Source organism: Anopheles coustani, chromosome 3 (assembly GCF_943734705.1).
Source record: "Anopheles coustani chromosome 3, idAnoCousDA_361_x.2, whole genome shotgun sequence".
NCBI lineage: Eukaryota > Metazoa > Arthropoda > Insecta > Diptera > Culicidae > Anopheles > Anopheles coustani.
This window is the reverse complement of record NC_071288.1, coordinates 46322411-46344376: the sequence shown is the minus strand read 5'-3', so window position 1 is coordinate 46344376 and position 21966 is coordinate 46322411. Positions and strand designations below refer to the sequence as shown.

Here is a 21966-nt window from a genome sequence, read left to right as displayed (position 1 = left end):
GTGTTTTGTGATGAACTATTTTTCAGGCTAGTGAGGGTAATATTTTATTTTGCATCAACAGCGCATTTTGCAACTTAGTTGATACTTTTAAAATATATTTTCTTTAATAAAAACATTTTCGATTGCAAAAACATTTCAGTATGCATGGAATGAGAAACATGTTCCACAGTTAAGTTTATGAAAGATAAAGAGAAGATTCATATGTAGGACTAAATTATAGTACTTCCAGCAACCTAACGATCATTGATGTAGGCGATTATGTATCCAACGGAGCCCTAAGAAGCCAAACTACCTCCCGGTGGCCATGTGAGAGGGCGAAGTACATTTAGCTAACCTCCTCGAAACATGTGCCCAACATAACGCGGTAACAAATATGCAATTATGCTCCGCTGATGGTGGTGGATCTAACCTTCTCGTTCCACAGGACTCTCGCCAGTGGAGCACCAGACCAGATGCAACAACGGTTTAGCGTGGCGTACATTTTGACTGGTTGCTTTTCTTTGTGCTGCTCGTTTTTTTTTGCGTACGCCCACGGGTAACTTTGGGGATCACGTGAGCAGTGCCTGAGGGCATGCAATTACCGAAACTACCAAATCCGTTTGATGCTTACAAATATGTGACCGGAGGCCCCGTGCAGAGTGCTTGCAGTGCGAAAAGCAATTATATATCGATTGGCAATGAATAATATGCCATTATTACAGTGCCAGTTACCGCACGCATTCTAATCCCGATTCCTTTTTCCGCGAGATCATTGCGAATTATTTGATGCCATAAAGAGAGAGAGAGAAAAAAAGAGAAAGAGAGAGTATCATTTTAAACATTTTTACTTTCTGATTTTAAAATGCTATGGATGGCCTCTGTTTTTTTACGCATTGAGTATCAATTCATTTAAATTCGGTAACGTGAGCTTTAAATTCAAAAGCTTAAAATTATTTTTAGATACTTTTCTATGAGTTCGTTGTCGCAAATACATTTCTGATAATTTTTATATTTCTGGTGTTTTAAAAACTATTTCTAAAATACCGATCGGGGGGATCCGCGACAGCCGAGCGGTAGCGCCGGTTAGAAAATCGGCCCATGAGCGCCGGGGCTCACCACCTCGACGGCGTGGGTTCGAATCCCAACCGAGACCGGACCCTCCCCTGTACGAGAGGACTGACTATCCACGTACAACAGGGAAACAAGTCTTGTAAGCCCTTAACGGGGCAGGCATGACCAACAAGGTCGTTACGCCAAGAAGAAGAAGAGAAAATACCGATCGATAATTTAAGATTATAATTTGACAATCTATCGTCGGCTGCAACCAATATATGCAAGGGAAACTGGGCTGAATAGTGATAACACAACAGTAACAAGGAAACGGAGTGCCTCACCGCACGCTGCACAACGTTGGTGTATTAGTAATCGATATTAAATTCATCTAATAAAACCTCCACCCGATCAAACTAACCACAACCGTATGCAGCCGGTCCACAGATTCTACCCCGGAGTTCCGAGCAGAGGCAAACCATAGCGTTCTCCGAGGCCAGCCTTGGAGGAAGTGATGCGATCGTCGTGCATACGGCGCTGCAGCAGATAGTGAACCGAACGGAGGGAACGCACGTGTAATTGGCCGTGACCACCGCAGCAAAACGATGTCACGCATCCTCGCGGAAAGCGCGCGAGGGTCAAGACGGTGCACCGGTCGGTGGAACATTCGACATCCGCCGTCGCGTGAAACCAGTTCCCCAGGTGCCGTGGGCCGGCACGATGCAATGGCGTGGGATGTCTGGGCTGCTACCCGCTTCCCCCGCCCGAAACATGATCCACCTGATTCTTGCTCAAACGCAACAAGGTGCAACGGTGGTAATTTGTGACTTGCCTGTGTTTGTGGTTGTCTTCTTGGTAACCCCTCCCTCTCGACTGTCCATGTTCCGGGGAAGCTCATGTGTTCTTGCGGCGAGAACCCACGTGCGCAGACGCAGTATCGCAATAGGACACGCCAGACGCAAAGGGGTTCGTCTCTTACGGGGATACAGGGGTTGAGGGCAGGAAGCCCCCACGACCTACGAGCGTACGTGCAAGCATCCATCGATCGGCTATTAGGCTACAAAATGGCTACAATTAATAGAAACAATGGGACAGGTCTCACAGGTAGCATGCACCGAGCGAGTGCATCTAACATCGGTCCATCCGATACTCTGTAGCGATGTAATCGGCCGACGGGGCCATCCCGTTCCCTATTCGGGCGCCCGAACCATTGCGGCTTGTAGATTCTGGCGGATTTTTCTAACAAATTGCTGACATTGAATTGCAACACGCGGCATCCATCGCGGGGCAGCTGGCGTTGTTCTGGCGGATGCTGCTGCCGTGGCCCATTATGCGCAACCCCGAACGACGGGTAACGTGTAATTTGTTGTCCTCCGGGAAATACGGCGCAGGAACCCGCGACCCGGGACCCGCAGGGAAACGGACATTTGGGAAACATTACGCGCGTAGATGTAGCGTTTTATTTTAGTTTATATTTTTCCCAGGAGCGACCGCGCACGTTTCCCAACCGTTGGGAAACTGCGAGAGAAGAAAACCAAAAACCGGAACATCGCATCACGCCACGAACCACGGCCGGACAGCATGCTGCGTTCTGCGCAATGTCGATAATCTTCGCCGTTCTAATGGTTTCGCTCGCAGACGCTCGTTCTCGAGCGGGGTTTGAAAATAAAAACAAAATCGCAGCAATAAAAAGCTAATGCCAGCGCGTTTATAAGCGTTATGTTTTGAGTGAATGGGCCATTTTTCTTGCCCGGGTTTACGGTGCCACCGCTCCTCAAGCAACTCTCCAACATCGCAACATCGAGCAAGATGCACCGGGAACGCATGTAAAGCTGAAGATCGGTGTTCTTGCGCGCGCACCTTAAATGCGCAAACAGACGGACATGTAAGTGAATTTTCGGGAAAAATGCAGTCGTAAATGTTTATCGCTCCGGGCGGTAGTTCGCTAGTCATTAGTGCGAGAGTGATCGCGTGATTATTGTCCGGGGTTTTGTGGCGGGCCGTATGTGGGTTATGGGTTTTGTGTAGAACATGGTTCCCCCCATTGAGCGCCATGCGGAGTGGGTTTAATTATTGGAGTATGTTCCTAACTCGCATGATTACAGGGCACCGGGTTGTTTTTACTGGACCGTGTCTTCCAAATGACGTATTGATAAATTGCGCCTCACAAATTCTTCGTTGTTCTCTACAGAAGAAGAAACATTTGAAAACACCTTTTAAAAATTAAATCTTGTGTTTAGCAAACGAGGTAACGACATGTCTAACTAAGTAAAAAATATTTAAAAGTTACACTTTTTTTAGCCAACTTCATCGTGCCTGGTCATCAATCTTAACGCGATGATTCCCTCAAACCTACGTCCCGGAGTCGGAAATTCGAGAACCCTTGAATGTTTCGATGGACGAGTTAGGTAAACTTTCTCACGGCCCAACGAAAAACTCCATCCGGTTGCAGTTTCATAATCGCGCGCGACGCTGCACAATTTCTCGGTGGTGTTTCCATCCGTCATAATCTCGACCGACCGACGGTGATCATGGTGATGATGATGATGCAGATGGCGATGATGGTGGCAAAATGGAGGGTAAGGGTAGGGCCGTGCTCAAATAACGCAATGTTTGCCCGACTTCCTCCGCCCGAAATTGGTCTGAGAGATGAATCAAAATGTGCGGAAGGCGGTTTACCGGGTTTGAGATTTTGTGATGCGTCTCTCGATGCTGTCACAATGACCGTAACATAATTGCAGCTTGCATTTTGCCAAAAACGCCCACCATCACATCACATAATAGCGATTACGTTTTGTTTCGTTGCAGAAGCGTCTGCAAATTTGGAATTTCGATGGAATGAACTGGTTGATGTTTGTTTTTTAAAGAAATTCTGCGTTATAAATTTCGGTATTGAAGAGACTCGAAGAAATGAAAATCTTCGTTAATGATGCATTATGTTTCGAGTAAAGTGTTACTATTTAAATTCCTTAACCAACATATTTCCTAAATAGGATTCATCGTTGCGACCCTTCAACATCAAACACCCACCTTTTCCGGATCGGTGTCCCTCTGCCGATCACAAATTACACCATCAGCGACGGGTTTTTGTCTGGTTTGCCAATTCTTCAAACCGAAACTGGACACCGGACACTTGTTGGCGGGGTGCGTCAGCAAAGTCGTTCGCCCTTTCCGCGTGTATGTTTGGTTTTGTGTCGTCGTTTTCCTTTCCGATCGATCGCGTTGGCGAGGGAAGGGTCGCCGAGATATGTTATGCTATGCGCGCTGCTTTGTTTTGCTCGTCAGCTCGCACTTTTTCTTCCCTTTCGAGCGGGCGAAATGTGTCTTCATCAGCACCGCAAAGAGCGATCGTTGTTCGCCCGAGGAGTAGCCCGTGTGGCCACACTGGGAACCGGGTCGTAGTTTTCGGTTTTTGTTTTTTGCGCGACTTGGCGTTGTATTTTGAGTGGATTTTTTTATTCACGTTTGAGGCGCAAAATGGAAGTGACTTCAGCGAAGGCGCGCCTGGCTCGGTTCGTGGCCGTGCAATAACCGGCCGACAGCGTTATGCTGATTTGTTATGGCTACCAGCGCGGTTTTTCCCGTCCCCGAACGACATCTTCCAAGACGTGACTGCATGATGATTTATGAGTAAGCCCACGGACGGTGTCCGCCAGCATGCGATGGAATTGCGGGATGAAATGATAGACGTGTCTATTGGACCGCCTGCTCACCCTCCCGGGTGCCCACCACCCTCACCACTCCTCGTCATTCGATTTTATTTCACGCGAAACACTTCACCACGGCGCGATCCCGTTCGAAATCATTCAAGCGCCTATTAGCTTTAAAAATTTTTGAAAGGTTTTTGCTTACTTACCGGGCAATGATAGAAAGTGTTTGAAGAAAATGGGTGGATCGGGTTGGGCCGGGGGGAAAAAAAATACACACACCAACACAAACGGAAGTTATGATGCCGTGCAATTATGCAATCGGAACAGATCACACTCGTGGACACTCACGTCGCAGTGAAGTCGATCGTCGCGCTCCAAGAGAAGCAAAGCAAAGAAAGAAAAATCGAAAAGACCGAGATTGTATCGTCCAGCCGTGTCATCGCCCCGGGGAGCGCTTTTTGCGCCGATGTTGGAATTGGAAGTTGGAAGTTCACTTTTCACCGCGTGCCATCGTAAAACGATCCAACGGTTTCGGTTTCTATTTTGCATTCGTGGGTCGCTTTCTTCCACCGCCTTTCCTTTCTCGATTTGTCCACGACGACCGAACGGCGAAGCGTCATATGGAACCATTGATGATGCAATCGGTCCTAGCGAAATGTACGCCCTTTCTTCTGAGCCATTTCGGAAAGATTAGTTCCTTGGCCTTTGTTCGGTAGGGGATATTCTCCGTTGGCGTGGATTCGCTAGTGATCGATTCAATGTCAAACGCCAAGGGGAGTGCACCGGGATGATGCATGGATGTTTATTATGTGCGTTGGCTTGGTACCCGTGCTTATGGTTGTTGATTATCCAGCATATACTTCTCCGAGGGCCTCGGGAGATCGTTATGATGCCGGGCCGAACCTAATGAAACTTTCCGTTAACACCTTCTGGGAGATGGATGCAAATCAGATGCACATCAAGCAGATCCTTGCTGCTAATCATTTTAATGCATCTTCTGCAAAACCTATATGATCGATCGTGCGCAGTGAGATGTTGTTTGCCGCAGGTTGTGAGATGATTACTGGAAGAAAATTATAAGTTGCAAGTACGTGAGAATTAAGGTGTGAATTTTTGCATCACTATTAAATTCTTCGTTGCGATCACTTCGTTTTTCGAAGAGATTTTACTTTTTCAAAGGTGTTTGGTTTGTTGTAGAAATTATGAAACATGATCAAGTGAAATCTCCTTTTAATCAAACTTCATTGCTTGTGATGATTCAGTTTTGTTGAATGGAATTTTTCATCCAGTATACAGCACCACTTTTTTTTATTCATTTCATTGATTCTAATAGTATGTTTGGAGTTATACTTTTAGTGTACCTATATGGTTTAGTGTATATTACTTCAAGTTTTTAGTACCAATTACGGAAATACCTTTGGATGAATCTTTTTTTCGTGTGTGGAATCTCTTTTCGTTTTCACTACAAAGAAGGACATTAAACAACTTCATCTAAATTTCTAATATATTTTGTATATTTTCATGTAACATACGAATTATTACAATGGAATTAAAACCTAGTTGGAACCAAACGAGATTTTATTAATTTTAAATGAACTGATAAACGTATTTTTTAAAATTAACGAAATCTCTCGATAAAAGAATTGTAATGAAAATGGTTTATTATCGAAATGAGTTAAATATTTCAGGCTGGTATTATACAACACTGCAAACATATTACAATAAAATAATGAATAGTATACTTTTTCTAAAAAATATTACCTGCTTCAAACGATAGTGCTTCCTTTCTTTTATCAATAAGCAAATATTTTAATTATCTGCTTCCAGTAATGTTCATTTCAATTTTTTGTTTTGTCATTTCATTTGAAGCTATTTACTTCTGGTGGCATTACTACGGAACCTATCTAATACGCACCAATCCAAGAAATTACGGTCCAGACCGATTGCATAATCCATGCAGACCGAACTGGGTGATAGCATAACGTAAAGTCCAATCGATACGGTCGGGCTTCAAACTGGATTCCAACGGGAGGGGTTTAATAGGATCGCCTTGGCTCAGGAATGCCATCAGTCCGGGAGTGTCATTATCGACGCGTTCGTTGCGATTGTATCTACCGTACTGTTTCATAGAAAGTAAAAAAAAAAAAAATAAAACTGATGACTAGTGCAACAGTTCCACCAGCAATCTGATGACTAGTGCAACAGTTCCACCAGCAATCTGTACACTATGTTATTAGATTTGGCGATATTCAATTAAGATGCAAATGTTTCTGCATTTCCGTGCGTTTTGATTAGCCTTGCAACGTGCGTTTCGCTCGGCTCAAAGGATGACGATTCGCGTCGGAAGTCGGGTTCGCTCATACCTGTGGTCCTGTAAATCCTAGGTGGAAAGGCAACGGTACACAAGGAAGGAAACCAGTCTGCACTGTTTGCTTTGCATCGAAGGCTTCCACGATGTCCACGGCTTACTTTCAATCAAGCTTACCCCTACACACCTGTGAAGCATCGGCGCTGGGTGGCGATCGGTGCAGACACCGATCCAGGATGTTTGCTAAATGGGCTATTTACTTTGACGATGGCCGTAAGCCGCAAGATCACCTGCCGGCAGTAAACCTGATGCGATGCAGCCAGCACAAGTGTGCTTTAAGAACAACGGCGGTCATAACTTGACACCTTCTGCGAGGGGACGGTGCACCGATCGGTTACTGTCAGAAATTGCGCCGATCGTTTTCGTCGTTCTGGTGCACTTCGGAGTGACACATGTGAGATGGAGATGCATTAACCCTTAGGTGTACTGCATAAACTTTAACGGTTTTTAAAGATCTACAAAAATACGTCCGTTTAAAAGTTTTGTGTCATGATGTTGTATTTTAGTTCTCTACAATAAATTATTCGATCCTATATAAACATCGGCAGGCTTGTGAAGTGAAATGCATTAATCAATAAACATGGTTTTCCTGTATAATAACTTTGAATAATAAAATCAAAATGCTTCTTCTTGAGTGTAAATAATAAAATTTTTTAAATAATAATTGAACATTCTAGTTGAAGGATTAAGTACAAAAGAAGATTGATCTTACTCGTAGTGGCGAATACTTCCACAACTCTCCCCGGCCCTTGGCCACCCTTCAGTGGCAAATGAAGAACGACAAAGTGACACGCGGAAACGCCAGCGTGACGTGTGAAAGACCAGCGTGAAAAACGAAAGCGCCCCGGAATAAGCCAGGAGATGATTTCGTTTACCTCGCCGGACCATATGCATGTCTAGCCATCACACCTCGTCTTCCGCCGTGAGGTACTTAAGCTTTTACAATTACTTTTTTCTCGCGAGTGCTCGAGAGAAAGGTCACGCAGCGTCTGGATCACCGCGATGTCGGTTGTTGTAGGGTTTGCTTCTTTTTCTCCTTCATGTTCATGTTTCACGCGGTGTCCTGTGGATAAACAAAATTAAAATAAACTCCGCTCGTTGACCGACGGAGGTGTTCTGTCGCGATGAGGGCGATTAACTTCTCGAGAGGCAGATTCGAGAGCCTGGCAAGAAAATTCGTTTCGTACAGCCACACACCATGGGCCGTCAACGGGACTGTTATTGATACCTGTCCAACCCGGTGCGGAACAACGCGATCACCGAGCGAGGTGATCTTTCTGCAAACGTACCAGGCTCCGTTTCTCAATGATGTGCAATATTCTTAATCTAAAACAATCACTCGCCCGCCATGCGGAACATCGATACGATCCGCGGGGTTTCCCGAGGCGAGAAAAATCAACTTCTCATTCTGGTCCATTCCCTGGGCCCGCATCGATAGAAGACAAATCGATGCACTCGAAGCGCAACCCTTTGCCGCAAGACGACCGCTGAAAGATGCTGCTCCTAACGGGCTTTCCGGCATCGGTCTGTCACCGCTCTCTGAGGGCGTCGTTTGGGGGCGCTGTCGAAACCGTCACCCGGCCGTATCCTGCGACTTATCGAACGCGATTTCGACTTCCTTTCGTCCGGGTCGGCGCACTTCGGGCCAGGCAGATTTATAATGCACCCATCCGCTACGGTGCATTTCCCGGGTAACGGTTGTTTCTGCATTCGGAATTCGTGTTTCCGAGGCATCTCTTTTTCACTCTCCGCTGGTTCTTCAATTAATCGTCTTGTCGGGCGAACAGGAAAAAAAAAGAATACCATGAGAACTGCATATGCACACAGTCCTCGGAACGGCGCTCGCAGGAAGATGATCGGATTTACCGATCGGAACGCGCCGCATTCATTCGCCACACTCGCCACCCCATCCAACGCGTCACCCCGTCCTGACGTGGGAAGCGAAACCGTTGAAAGAATAATCGATTTTTGGAACGCAAATTCCTCGTCCGCAACGGGATCGATGGATCGGAAAAATTGGAAAACAAAACGAATACGGGCACGCGGACGAACCGGGTGAAATTCGAAACCCATCCGAAAGGCACACGCAGCGCGCATGTTCGCACGGATAATCGGTCGGTCGCGGGCCTTGAAACTATATCGCATATAGGACTTTCTTATTAATTACTTTCTCTTCTCGATGGCCACGGAAACAAGGCGGAGGAAAGGATAGAGCGATGGCAGTTTGTCAGTGACGACTGCCCGAAAGTTAAATTAATTGCAAAAACACTTCCCTTCCGGAGAGCAATCGCTGTCACGATGGCTGTCACGATCACCCTTTCGGATATCTGCACGGAGTCGATCGATTGATCGCCGGGGATGTGCATCCGACCCTATATTCCACCTCCAAGGCAGAGATGGAGAACTTATTTCAGTCAAGGAGATTCACAAAGAAAAGCTTTCATAAATTTATTGTAAACGGTTAAAATGTTGATATTAGAAATAAAATGAAAAAGGTAGTACTTAAAATGAGTTGAAATATATTGGCCATCGTTACCCAATTTAAACAACTGTTTGCCATCACTACTCTCTAAGACAAAAGATAACGAGTGCCGTGCAGCTTCGCGTGCGAAAACTATTTCGTGATCCTTTTCACTTTCGAAAATGAAGTTTCGATTTCTTTCAACACTTTCTACGGCTCTCGATGACTGCAGAGAAGGGAAATGGGTGTTAAGAGATTGATGGACCGTATATTCTTCGTCTTGATTTTGTTGTTTTTTAGACTTCTACAGTATGTGATTGTGTTCGAACGACAGGGATATGCCAGCCCAGTCGTTTCGGGTTCTTTATTGCACTCACGACGCCGGAGCCGCACCTTTGGAGCAGTTTTTCACACCTTGGCGGGCAGCTTGATCGTGACGGACTTCGTCTCCAGGTACAGTTCGATGCCGCTGTAACCGAGCTCGCGGCCACTTCCGGACTGCTTGTAGCCACCGAAGGGAGTCGTCGGCACGACGTAGTCGTAGCAGTTGACCCTGAACGAAGGCAAATTTGGGAAAAAAAGCATACGGTAAGTGACAGTGGAAAAGCGAAAAAAGGGGCTCCATTTTCCTTACCAAACGGAACCAGCTTCGACCGCGTTCGTGAAGGTGATGGCCGTGTTGATGTCCTTGGTAACGACGCCGGCCGCCAGCCCGTACTCGGTGCTGTTGGCCCGCTCGATCACCTCGTCGAGGGTGGCGAATTTCAGGATGCTCTGCACCGGGCCAAAGATTTCCTCGCGCGCAATCTTCATGCCATCGGTGACCTCCGAGAAGACGGTCGGCTCGACGAAGTAGCCGACGGTGCCGGAACGCTTACCGCCCGCCTGCAGCTTAGCGCCCTCCTGCTTGCCCGACTCAATGTATCCGAGCACCTTGCGGAACTGCTCGTCGTCCACCTGCGGACCCTGCTGGATGCCGTCCTGGAACGCATCGCCCACCTTCCGGTTGCGCGCCATCTCGGCCGCCTTGGCGACGAACGCGTCGTAGATGCCCTCCTGGACGAACGTGCGGCTTCCGGCGCAGCAGTTCTGGCCGTGGTTGGCGAAGATGGCGTTGTGTGCAATCTCGACGGCTTCATCGACTGTCGATCGGAGAGGAGGAAAATGATAAATTTGATAGCTTCATAGAACACGTCTTTAAAATGACTAGCTCCACGAAAGGTATTTGGAATCAATTCCTAATAAGATAAGACACACTGGTCAACTTCATATCTCATATAGTAAATAGTCACATTACCTACTGGTCAATAGATAATTGAAGCTCAAATAGAAGGCAAAAATATTGATCCTTAAACATATTAAGTATGTTCTAGAGTTGCCAAATTCGAATTTAAAAAGAAAATTTTAATGCTTCAAACAAATTTTTATCGTATGTGTTCATGATGTCTTGTTTGTTTACATCCCAAAAATGAAGATTAAATTGTTGAACAAGGTGTTCAATACCAGGTGACTTTTTGTTCCTAGTCTCGTGAGTCTCATACAACATCCGGCGGGAATAACTTGTTTACTTTGCATACAAAATAGCTACATTCAATAAATAAAATTTTGAATCCCATTGTAAAAGCTCACAAAATTGAAAACTTCTCGAAACTGAGTTATTTTAATTACTGAGAGTACGACAGTAGAACCAACATACATTAAAATAATTTGAGTACAAGATTAATTTCAAGTACAATTAAATAAATTACTTAACAGTACAACAAACCAAAATCAATGTGTTGAAAAACTCAAAATTTGACAAAAATAAGTATGAAAATGTTTAAAAATGTTTAACGATAAATTTTCAAATAGTTTATCTTTTGCCATTTTTTGTGTAAAGTTACTATTAAGGAAGTTGATACTCCATTCAAAATAATACTACTTTGAAAACATTAAGTCATCGTTGATGGTATCCGGCCGGCGCTTTCGGTTTCTTATTAATCTAGCCCTTTTTGGGAAATGTACACCGACCCATGCTCTAAAATATCTGAGCTTTTTTGACTGAGTCATGAAGGACAGTTCAACGGTCTCGAACAATACATACAAGTGATCGTTGACACCTCGAGAGCGCTACTTACGGTCGGCATCGTTGAAGATGACCAATGGGCTCTTTCCGCCGAGCTCGAGCGAGACCTTCTTCAGGTTCGATGTGGATGCACCGTTCAGGATGATGCGTCCCGTCTCGACCGATCCGGTGAAGGCCACCTTGCGGATCTCCGGATGAGCAACAATGGCGGCACCGACCGTCGGGCCGAATCCGTTCACGACATTGATCACCCCATCCGGGAAGCCGGCCTCCTGCGACAACGCCGCCATATGCAGCGCACTCAGTGGCGTCTGCTCAGCCGGTTTCAGCACCAGTGTGCAGCCGGCAGCTAGCGCTGGGGCCCACTTCCACGTCAGCATCAGGATCGGGTAGTTCCAGGGAATAATCTGTCCGACCACACCGACCGGTTCCTTGCGGATGTAGCTGAGGACGGGCCCGTCTGAGGGTACGGTCGCGCCGTGGATCTTGTCCGCCCAACCGGCATAGTAGCGGAACGTGTCGATCGCGCAGTTGATATCGAACACCGAGTCCCCGAACGTCTTGCCGTTGTCCAGCGACTCCAGGTTGGCGAGCGTGTCGATATCGCGCAGCATCAGATCGGCCAGCCGATTCAGGAGTCGACCGCGGCCCGAAGCGTCCATCTGGCGCCAGGGGGCGCTGCGAGCGAAGGCCGCCTTGGCCGCACGGACAGCCACCTCCACATCCTCCTTATCGCCCTCGGCGACCTCGACGATGGGCTTCTCGGTGGCCGGGTTGAGGGTGGCGAACTTTTTGCCACTCTTGGCATCCACGAACTGGTTGTTGATGAAAAGCTGCAAGGATGGTTTGGAAAGAAAGCGGAAAAAATGGTTGTGAGTTTGGATAAATTGCACATTCCTGCCCAAAGTCTTCTTAGGGTGCGATTACACACGTCGCCCAATACGAGCAGCATGATTTATGTCCCCACATCCCGAGGAAAAAAAGCCGATGTTCGACGGTCGACATCCTGGTAGCGCCGAAAGCCAAAATCGCCTCCCGAGGCCAAATCCCGAGGAGGTGTGACAAACATAAATAATCAACCCAATCGTGCCACCCGAATCGTTAAGCCTCCTTTAGTGTGTATGTGTATTTTTCGGCATGTCCACCGCATGAACCCCTACTGTCCCGGCGTGTCCTGGTTCGCCATCCTCGCCAGCGAGCGTCGACGATAATAATAAAAATTATGAAATTAAGTTATTAAGTCGGGAGATTTATGAAGCGGAAAACCGCATGTAGCGCAACGATGGCTATGGCGACAGCGTGTTTCCCTCACCTCTTCCCACACTCGCCACGCCATGTGCTTCTGCTACCATTGTCACCAATCGACCGTGCGTTCCGTGTTTATTTTAAGGCTGAGCGGTCTCCAGAGCCCCGTCGGGGTGGCCTTTGGTTCGTTAGGTAAGGCTCGACTCGCACTGTTGCGTTCCGTGGGGAATGCGTGCTATATCCTGTCCCACAACGAGAACAATCGCGCCACGGGCTCGGCTTACCTGGGGGTCGATACACGGTGTCCTCTTCTCTTGCCGATACTTTCTTCCTGATTGCCACCCACCACCCTCCGGCGGTGGTTTTCTTCGCCCATTTTACAATTTCACTGGCGACATTTTTAACGGTGACCCCTTGGAGACCCCGCGCCGGCGCCCATCCAACCCCAGGACTCAGGCTCAGGCCCAGGCATCGATGGGATGGTTTCGGCCTTTTTGGGGTCAAGCAGCTTTACTCTGGCACGGTGCGTGTGTGTGCTTGTGTGCGTCGGACAATGCGGCGACACCGTGGTCGCGCCGATGCATGTTCTAGTTAATTGCTTTGGCACAGTGTGCAATTTTTTTCCACCCCGCCGTTGTCGCTTTCCCTTCCCACCCCTGGACGCTTTTTCCAGTTCACTTTCGGGATGCAGCTCCCCATTTGGCGGGGTGACCTTTGCCCTCACACCCTTTGCCGTAGCATTCTCTGTCACTCGCGTATCGGAGGGCGCAGCGTGCAGGAGGTGGGTGATGTAACGGTGGATGAGGTCGATGGTTTCGTGCTGCGTGATGAATATGGGATACGGTGGGAAAAATGGGTCAGTGTGCAGCCGAACCTAGGAACCTGCGGTTACACGGGGGCTGGTATTTCGGCGGGGCTGGAATGCCGGAGGTGCGACAAGTATGCTGTTTCGTGATGTCATACACTGAGGAATGTACATATATTCAGCTTTAATAGTGTCGAATGAACTCGTGTTTCCGGTTCACTCTTCAATATATTGTTTGCATTACAAAAATGCGTTTCCAATTCCCGTTTTCGTGAAGCTATAAATGTCTTTTTTCTTCCCAACCAAATCTCATTCTCAAGTTATGTTTTGTAACAAAAAATTTCAATTTTCTTGTTTTTGCAATAGAAAAAAACGAACACCGAAACTAAGAAATAGGAAAAACCGAATCTTGGTAGGTCACTATTTCAATTTTTTGTATCAACCAATTGAAATTGTTTAGCCTGTTTAGCCTGCTTAATATGCTGATTGTATTTTGTAATAAGTACCGCAAAAATTATGAGACGGAAAATGTAAAAAATAATACCTAAATCAAAACAAAATTATCGATCGAAGGACCACGAAATTGCTCAAAAGAAGTTGCTAACGGACAACAAAACCCATTGTTAAAACCACTGATCTACGCGTGTGTATTATGTACTGTGCTTCCACAGTTATGATTTAGCAATTCTATAATAGTTTATTTTATTATCAAGAGACGTGGACGTAAAATATGGTTATCAATTAATTTTGTTATTAAAATAAATATGCATAATCATGCAACAAACTAAAATAAATCACACCACGAACGATTAAAACGTCAGAAATAAAATTATTACCAGACATTCCTGTAATGGAATTTCAACACACATTACTACGAGTAAACATCCTGACCAACCAAAGGACGTGCCAAAAGTTGAGGGAAAGAAATTAGCACAGACCCATAATTTTTCAATTTTCCACGCTCGTCGGCTTCCTATCGGCCGGATTTGCGTTGCGGGCGGCAAAAGGTGGCCCGCCTGAAATCACTTTTCGCTACCCAGCACAATTTATGTGAGGCCATCCTCTCGCACCGGCCAACCAAACGGGATGACCAACGGTCACGAGATAATAATAATTAATTTTTAGCCGCAACTTCTTACGCTCGCCGGGCGGGCCCGCAGATGCTCCATGTCACAAGGATCACAGGGATGTGCCGTCCAGTCGGGACCGTGGCTTGCACGCGTGCGCTTCCGAAGAGATACCTCTGGGTCTGCACAGAAGCCAAAATCCGTTACCGTAGGGCCACACGCGCATTTCGAACGCGCCCGGTTTGTTCGATGTATCACCACTCCGTTCCGTTTTCGATGGCCATTTACGCCGCGCGGAAGGGTACAAGAATGCGTAAATTTTAGTGTCTTATGCATGGTTTTTGAGGTTTTTTTTCTCTATCAGTTGGTGGCAAACGGAAGGCCGAACGGAAGACAAATCACATCACCGAGCCGAACCGTCTGCCTTGGGTGAGCTATCCATTTAGGGTCAGATGTAAGAAGCGATGCAAGGTGGAAGCGGGAATCTTAGTCGAGCCGGAGAAGGTAACATGGTGGGTCGGAGGGTGGGGTAAAGAAAGCAGAAAAGATAAACGACTTAAGTAATGCGATACGATATAACGCGATAGCGATGCATGCCAAAGTTAAACTTATGACCATGTGCGCCGCGCGCTGATTTGCGATGCGTGACTTCGGTGCGTCGCGCAAACACGCAATCCACGTTTCCCGGTGCTTCTGGCCGGTGAAGCTGAACCATCGTTCGCTCCGACCGCTCCACCCTGGACCCGGGCGAGGGACATTAAATTTTAAATTGTTTATGCATCCCGTTTGGGTTGTGCGTACATGGGCGCGTTTACATGTGAGACGTAGATTTGGTTGACATTTTTTCAGCATTTCTCCGGCCATGTTCTTCCTCCGGTATCGGTGTTGAAAAGTTAAATTATGCCTCACTGTCGATGATGTTACTAGGCCAATGCTGTCATCGGGTATGTTTTGGGAGCTCAGAGTATCCTTTTACCAGTCGAGCCAAGGCTTGTTTTTTTGAAGTAATACGAGGTTAAGATGCAAAGAAAATGATTTATTGATAATCCCAATCAGACACGGCTTGTGAGAATGTGAGCTTAAAACTTCTTTTCCATCGATTTAAAGTTAATCAATTGAACGATAACATGAGAAAAGCAAAATGACTAGAAAAATTACAATTTGCAGAAGGTTAAAAATAAAAAAAATGTCCCCCCATGTAAATCGCTATTGAAAACCAAAAACACCACACTAACTTATTAAAGTCTCATCCTCATATCACCATCATTTAATACGGACATCCAATATGGACACTGTATTTATTTGAGGGAAGAAATAATTAAAATTTTAACATTTTCTCCAAATTTAACAGTTGAAACAGATTATTTCATTTGAACGACATTTCATTCACTCATTTTCGTGTCATCGTGGTTTTTATTTTTAAGTTCATCCAAATCGATACTTTCAATTTTACATTTAAAGTTCGATCATTGCTCCACTGTGAGGTGATAAATTGATTCAATTTAAGGACATTCCCTTTCGTCAGGTCTCTCGTACGGATTCAGATATCGACGTACTCGTTAGCCAAGCTCCCAGCTTTATTTATTGTCTCGTGCCCTTTTCAGAAAACTTTGTTTCATCATAGGAACAAAAAGGCCTGGCGAAAAAACGAAAAACAACAGGGAAAACAATATGCCAAAGAGTTGGCAAGTTGCTTTGAACAAAAGATGTATTTAAGAACTCGCTGGGCCGGGCTTACGTAACTCCCTGGCGGCCGGAAAGCGCGGCGCAACCAAACCGAAAGAGTAATTATTCCAGTCGAAAAGGGCGCACGAGCGTTGTAAAGCTGGAAATAACATCATAACCAAACCAGAAACGTGCTCTACTCGCCATCCGGGCGGGTTCGGGAAGGGACGATTTGTGCAGCGGCTGGAAACAAATGGAGAGTTCACGGTGGATGAACTCTTCGCCCCGATCGTAAGCAATAAGGCGGGCAACAAATCGCGATTGCACCTCGCGAAAAGATCACGGGTTTTGCGAGGTGACGACTTGGGACACTGAAGACGCTGGGGATGCTTTTGGCAATGGATTCGATACACACGAGGGGGGATGGTAGTTATGGCCATTTAATGACACACAACTGAGCTCACATACTCATACACATACACACACACACACGGTTTACCAACGGTAAACCATAAATGAAGCCATCAGATAAGCCTGTCCGACGCCTGTCCGGCTGTTGTCAGGTAGTTGATTTTCACGCCACTTAACACAACATAACGCTCAATTAAGCCGGGCAAATGGTGCGATATTATCGGGCCCGTACCTTCGTCCATTTTGTAGCCACACTTATCGGTCGCGATAAGCAGAGGCTTTTGTACGCTTCGATCGGGAACCGAGGCGTAAGCCCAAATTATCATTAATTCATTCGCCCTTTTTCGCCTCGATCGATCAAACGTTCTCAACTCACCGATAACACGCCCGGGGTTGGGCTTGTGAAAGTCCACACCGAGACCGGGCGGCAACAACATTTATCGCTCCGGTGACAGATTCACTATCTAATCGGGTCCCAGGTCTGCGATGACAGATCAGAGATCGCTCTCGGGTTAACCCAAGCGACACCGACTACGTACTGCACCGGCATTCGTGTCGAGCTCGGACCACTTCTTGGAGCGAAAAGGGAAAGCGGTTCATTTACGTCACACACTCTCCCGGGGCTTCCCTTTTTTGTTGTTTGCTTTTGGAGCATGCGGACATTTGGACTCGCGCTCAAAACCACCGAAAATCGGGCCGGCACAAATGGCCACCGAAAAGTGAAGCATGCCTTTATTGCCTTCGCGTCGTGCGGAACAGATCGTCGGTGCGATAGAAATTGATCCGTCGGGCGAGTGAAAAAAAAAAAAAAATAAAAATAAATACCAGTCTCTTGCGAGCGAGACAACACGAAACCGTCCGGACGTCAGAGTTTGCCGTCGAAAAAGCCAACCCGTTTTGGTTCAAGGATAAGCGATCATAGTGGCCAGTCCCGAGCAATTAGCCGATAATGATCGGAGGTATCGAAACTGGGCGTCGAAGATGTGGCACGGATCAGAATCGCGGACATCGAACACGGTTGGCCGGTTTTCCGCCGGAAAGTGCCCGTTACTCGATGACGGCCAGTTTTGATTGATTTTGGAAGCATGGATTAGCTTCTTAAACAAGCGGGAGTCACGTTTGAGCACACAAACGTTCGGAGTGTTTGAGAAAAGGGGTTTAAGGTCAGCAAGTGGCTTTTGGGAAATTGGGTCATTAGGTTCGTATCGAGCGCCGGGCGGAAATCTGTAGTTAAATTTTGATCGAACATTTATTCCCGGTGTAAAATTGAAATATGCAGATACTGTTTACGTCCGCTTCGAGAAATAATACCGAATAAAGCCATCGATTTTTATATGCGAGCCATAAAAAGAGCTCCATTTTAGAGCTCTTGCTAAGAGATACCTTATCGGGACGGTCGCTCTTTTCACCAAGTGAATCTCTTCAAACAGGTATGTCAGTCAGTCTTATCTTTCTTTTAATTAATGCGTCCAACAAGTGGCTTTAAGGTGGAGAACCACTTAAAGTTGGGAATCTAAGAAGAAGCCATAAGATTGTTGCTTCGCAATCAATTTCGTTGTTCTTATTTATAGCGTTATGTTGGAATGTACCCTTCGCCACAGCATAACACACAGCGACCATCCTGAAGGTCAGTGATCTTCACGAAATAAATCAGACACAGAACTCCCCCGCAATCACAGATCACAGCACGAAGGCCAACGTAAAACACACTAAAAATACACTTTCACTGGCGCTAGGGTAGCCAAACGGCGTCGGTTCGATACTTACTTTGGTGTATTTGATTTCCTGATTCGGGTTCGCCATTTTGGACCGGCAGACGGCAGACGAGAGGTTACCAACGAAATGAAGCTGCTCGCTAGAACTTCACCACAAGACTGAAACGCCGGTCTAATGTTCCGAAACGAAGCGAACGTCGCTTGTTGATTTGCCAAATGTGCGTCCCAAAGACTGATGCCTGTAGCACAAAGACTAACAACGAAATAATGATAATGACTGTGATGATGATGATGTTGATGGGAATAGCGTGTGATGGGATGGGCCCATATGGACACAAACACACCGTTCCTTCAAGAGCCGGCCGGTAGATTGTGCTGGCGTGCTGTGTATTTTTTTTAAGAAGCTGTCAACGAACCACCAACCTATGGCGATAAGATACGCCGGACAGGTTGCCGGGTCCGATGGCAGCACGGTCGGCCAAATAAATGCAGCTCACGACCCGAATGCTTGCGTTAGAACCATTTAATGGTCGTCTGTCCTTCAAATTGGAGACGTACGAGTGAGGAATGTTTCCATTCGTTGAAACTGGTTTTGAACTGTGGAAATAATTTACGATTCTCACTAAATGGAATGGTAAAGTGATATCTAGGGAAATATTCGTTGCCCTTACGGTCAAACTGAACTGTTCGAGTAACGTTACGCGGAACCGCGCAGAAAGAGTCGGATAAATTAAACGGTTTTAATTAATGGCACCAGAAAGGTTTATGTTTAAAACGCAGGCTACAACAACACAGACCTGTGGTCTGTTCTTTAATATTAGATGCTTAGTTTTTACTGTGTGGGCAAGTTGGGTTGTTTACATCGCGACATCAAGAATGCATTGCGCATGCTCTTGAACTTGAAAAAATTGCATGTGACATCTGAAGGTCATCAAAATTGTTAAAGACAATTGAAAATGACAAACGAAGCCGTTGGAAAATGTTTGCTTTGCGTTTTGCTGTAAAAAATTCACTATACAAATTTCTTATTATTCTCATAAACACTTTTTAGTTGTATAATTATTGTTTACATATTACATTTAAGTTATTCGATGATTTTTGATTGAATATAGCCTGTGGAGGTGTTTTTAAAAGTCATAATAATAATGTTAAAAAAATAACAAATTTGTTTTCACTTTTTAAAGATAATCTACAACAATGTCAATATGTCATTCAAATCCAACCCTTTCTTACCAATGCTCTGAATTTTATGAATACCCTTGATATGAATCTTCTTGAATTTTTATTTACATTATTTAATTTATATTGTTTTTCTGTATCGAATGTTTTAAGTTTTTGTATATAAGATTAAAGGTTCTAAAATACTATTTGTAAACTTTTATCGAACATTTCAGAGATTCAGCTGCGAGAGAACCAGAGAGACTGAGAGAATGAAGAACGTCTGCAAAAAAACTTGCTTGACAAGAATTTCACTTTCACTTCCCACATGCATCCAGTGAACTTGAAGTGAATGCCCTGGCACGGTTCGTTGCGAAGGACGTTTCAAGAAGCACCCCGGCTCTCTTCTTCCGTCCGAAAAGGAGGCAACGATCTCACAATTAGGCCAACAGACGCGCATCGTAACAACGGCCCACAAGACCCTCCCTGCGACACATCCGGGGCCGCACAACGGTAGACAAATAAAGAAACAAAAGGCCAAAAGCCCATCCGGCAGACGGTGCTCACATAACCGAGCATATACCCAATCGCAAAAATCGGATACTGTTCGGACCTCTCACTCTAAATCTGCACTTTCTCTCTTGCTTCCTCTCGCACAAGGGTATGCAACCACTTTCTGCCGCGGCACCGAGCTGCGAGTGTATGCGTGAGCCATGCATGAATTTACTCCCCGCATCACGCATCTCCCCTTTGGGTCCCACGAACTTGCATGGTTCGTTTCCTCCATTCTTCATGCCCCGCGGTCGTTGCCCTGCGGCTGTCGTTTTAAATCGCTTTCTGTCTTTTTTGCGCTTATTTTCTCTTTTGCTCATCATTTGGCTTCGCGCCAAAACTATGAAGTGACGTCACATTGCATTTGTTAAATACGATTTTAGTTATCACTTGCGGTAGATTTAAAACCATATTTGCGTTGATTACAAGTGAACAAAGTTTTCCAGTGTTTATAAAGTGCAAAATTATAATTTGCATTGGACCAAAATGTCCGATCTTGATAAAATGAAAAAAACTGGCAATTTCAGTCGTAGGGTCGCAAAGTACCTGAAGATGGATTTACCAGTCGATGAAGAAGCAGTGTCAAGTGGATTGAGTGAGTGAAAATAATGATTTAGTAATATTGAATTAGTGTTAAAGCTTTATTTTCCAGTGTCACAACAATTACATGCCGTTAATCCTTAGGATAGTACCGATATGCCATCTGAACCACAAGAGCATCAAGGAGAAGGATCCATTCATTCCGAAGATCCGAAATTAACGGATTATTTAGAAACGAGTTCTATTAGTATGACAGGATGTGCTCTTGTTATATTTTATATGCACTCTGGCTGCAGCATGTTGAAGTTTCTTCATCAAAAAGTTAGCAACATGTTTGTCAGCTACTATTTTAATGCTCGTTACTGCCTACTTCCTTAAAAAGACTCACCACCTCTTTAAAATTAATCAAACCTGTCGTTGCTTGCCTAGGTTTCCTACTGATACCCGATCAATTCTTCTTCTTCTTCTTGGCGTAACGACCTCTTGGTCATGCCTGCCCTTCAAGGGCTTACGAGACTTGTTTCCCTGTTGTACGTGGATAGTCAGTCCTCTCGTACAGGGGGAGGGTCCGGTCTCGGTTGGGATTCGAAGCCACGCCGTCGAGGTGGTGAGCCCCGGCGCTCATGGACCGATTTTCTAACCGGCGCTACCGCACGGCTGTCGCGGACCCCCAACCAATTAATACTTGCAAAAAATGGCTTAGCAAAAATAATATCAATAGAATCGTGCATACAATTGGAAGGTTCTGCGCGCGTGACTTGACTTTGCAACCAAGCCAACAGTTTTCTTTTGTATTGAACGTTTGTTAGGTCATCTTCAAGCTTCAAAAGTTCTTCTGTGCTAGATATAGGAGAAAATTCAAAATCCGTCTACTTACGGATGAGGCCTTCTCTAGGCCGACTGACTGCCACCATCGTGTTCAAAGTGACATTCGTAGGCGCAGTGTTGCGCAGAACTAAATCCAGTTTGGCTTCGAGCCTCTCATTTTGAAGTCGAAGTTCTTTATTCTGATTTTCTAGTTTAGTGAACTTCTCTTCAAATTTTTCAGACATAGATTTGACAAGATTTATTACCCCGCGTCCACACGGCATAGTAGCGTAGGGATTTTGACACTCCGCCGTAGTGTAAATGTTGGCCGAGAGGCCTTAGCCACGGCCATAAAAAATAGTTGACACTACGACGGAGTGTCAAAATCGCTACGCTACGATGCCGTGTGGACGCGGCCTAAGGCCGCG

At 45.8% G+C, this 21966-nt stretch overlaps 1 protein-coding gene across 1 annotated transcript; it reads right to left on the bottom strand.

The window, feature by feature from the left end:
• Nucleotides 1-9756: 9756 nt before the first annotated feature.
• Nucleotides 9757-18676, bottom strand: LOC131259010 (aldehyde dehydrogenase 1A1-like). The gene is made up of 4 exons (XM_058260420.1): nt 18534-18676; nt 11626-12406; nt 10143-10650; nt 9757-10061 (listed from the first exon to the last, which is right to left on the bottom strand). Exons 1-4 carry the CDS (start codon nt 18567-18569, stop codon nt 9917-9919), a joined length of 1470 nt encoding a protein of 489 aa, XP_058116403.1. The 5' UTR covers nt 18570-18676; the 3' UTR covers nt 9757-9916.
• Between the last annotated feature and the right edge of the window lie 3290 nt (nt 18677-21966).

What these genes read in the sequence shown, in the direction of transcription:
- LOC131259010 (XM_058260420.1), bottom strand. Translation starts at nt 18,569, where the DNA reads ATGGCGAACCCGAATCAGGAAATCAAATACACCAAA. An exon ending in AGGAAATCAAATACACCAAA is followed by an intron (nt 12,407 to 18,533) that starts GTAAGTATCGAA and finishes CCATCCTTGCAG; the next exon opens with CTTTTCATCAACAACCAGTT. An exon ending in CATCTTCAACGATGCCGACC is followed by an intron (nt 10,651 to 11,625) that starts GTAAGTAGCGCT and finishes TCCGATCGACAG; the next exon opens with TCGATGAAGCCGTCGAGATT.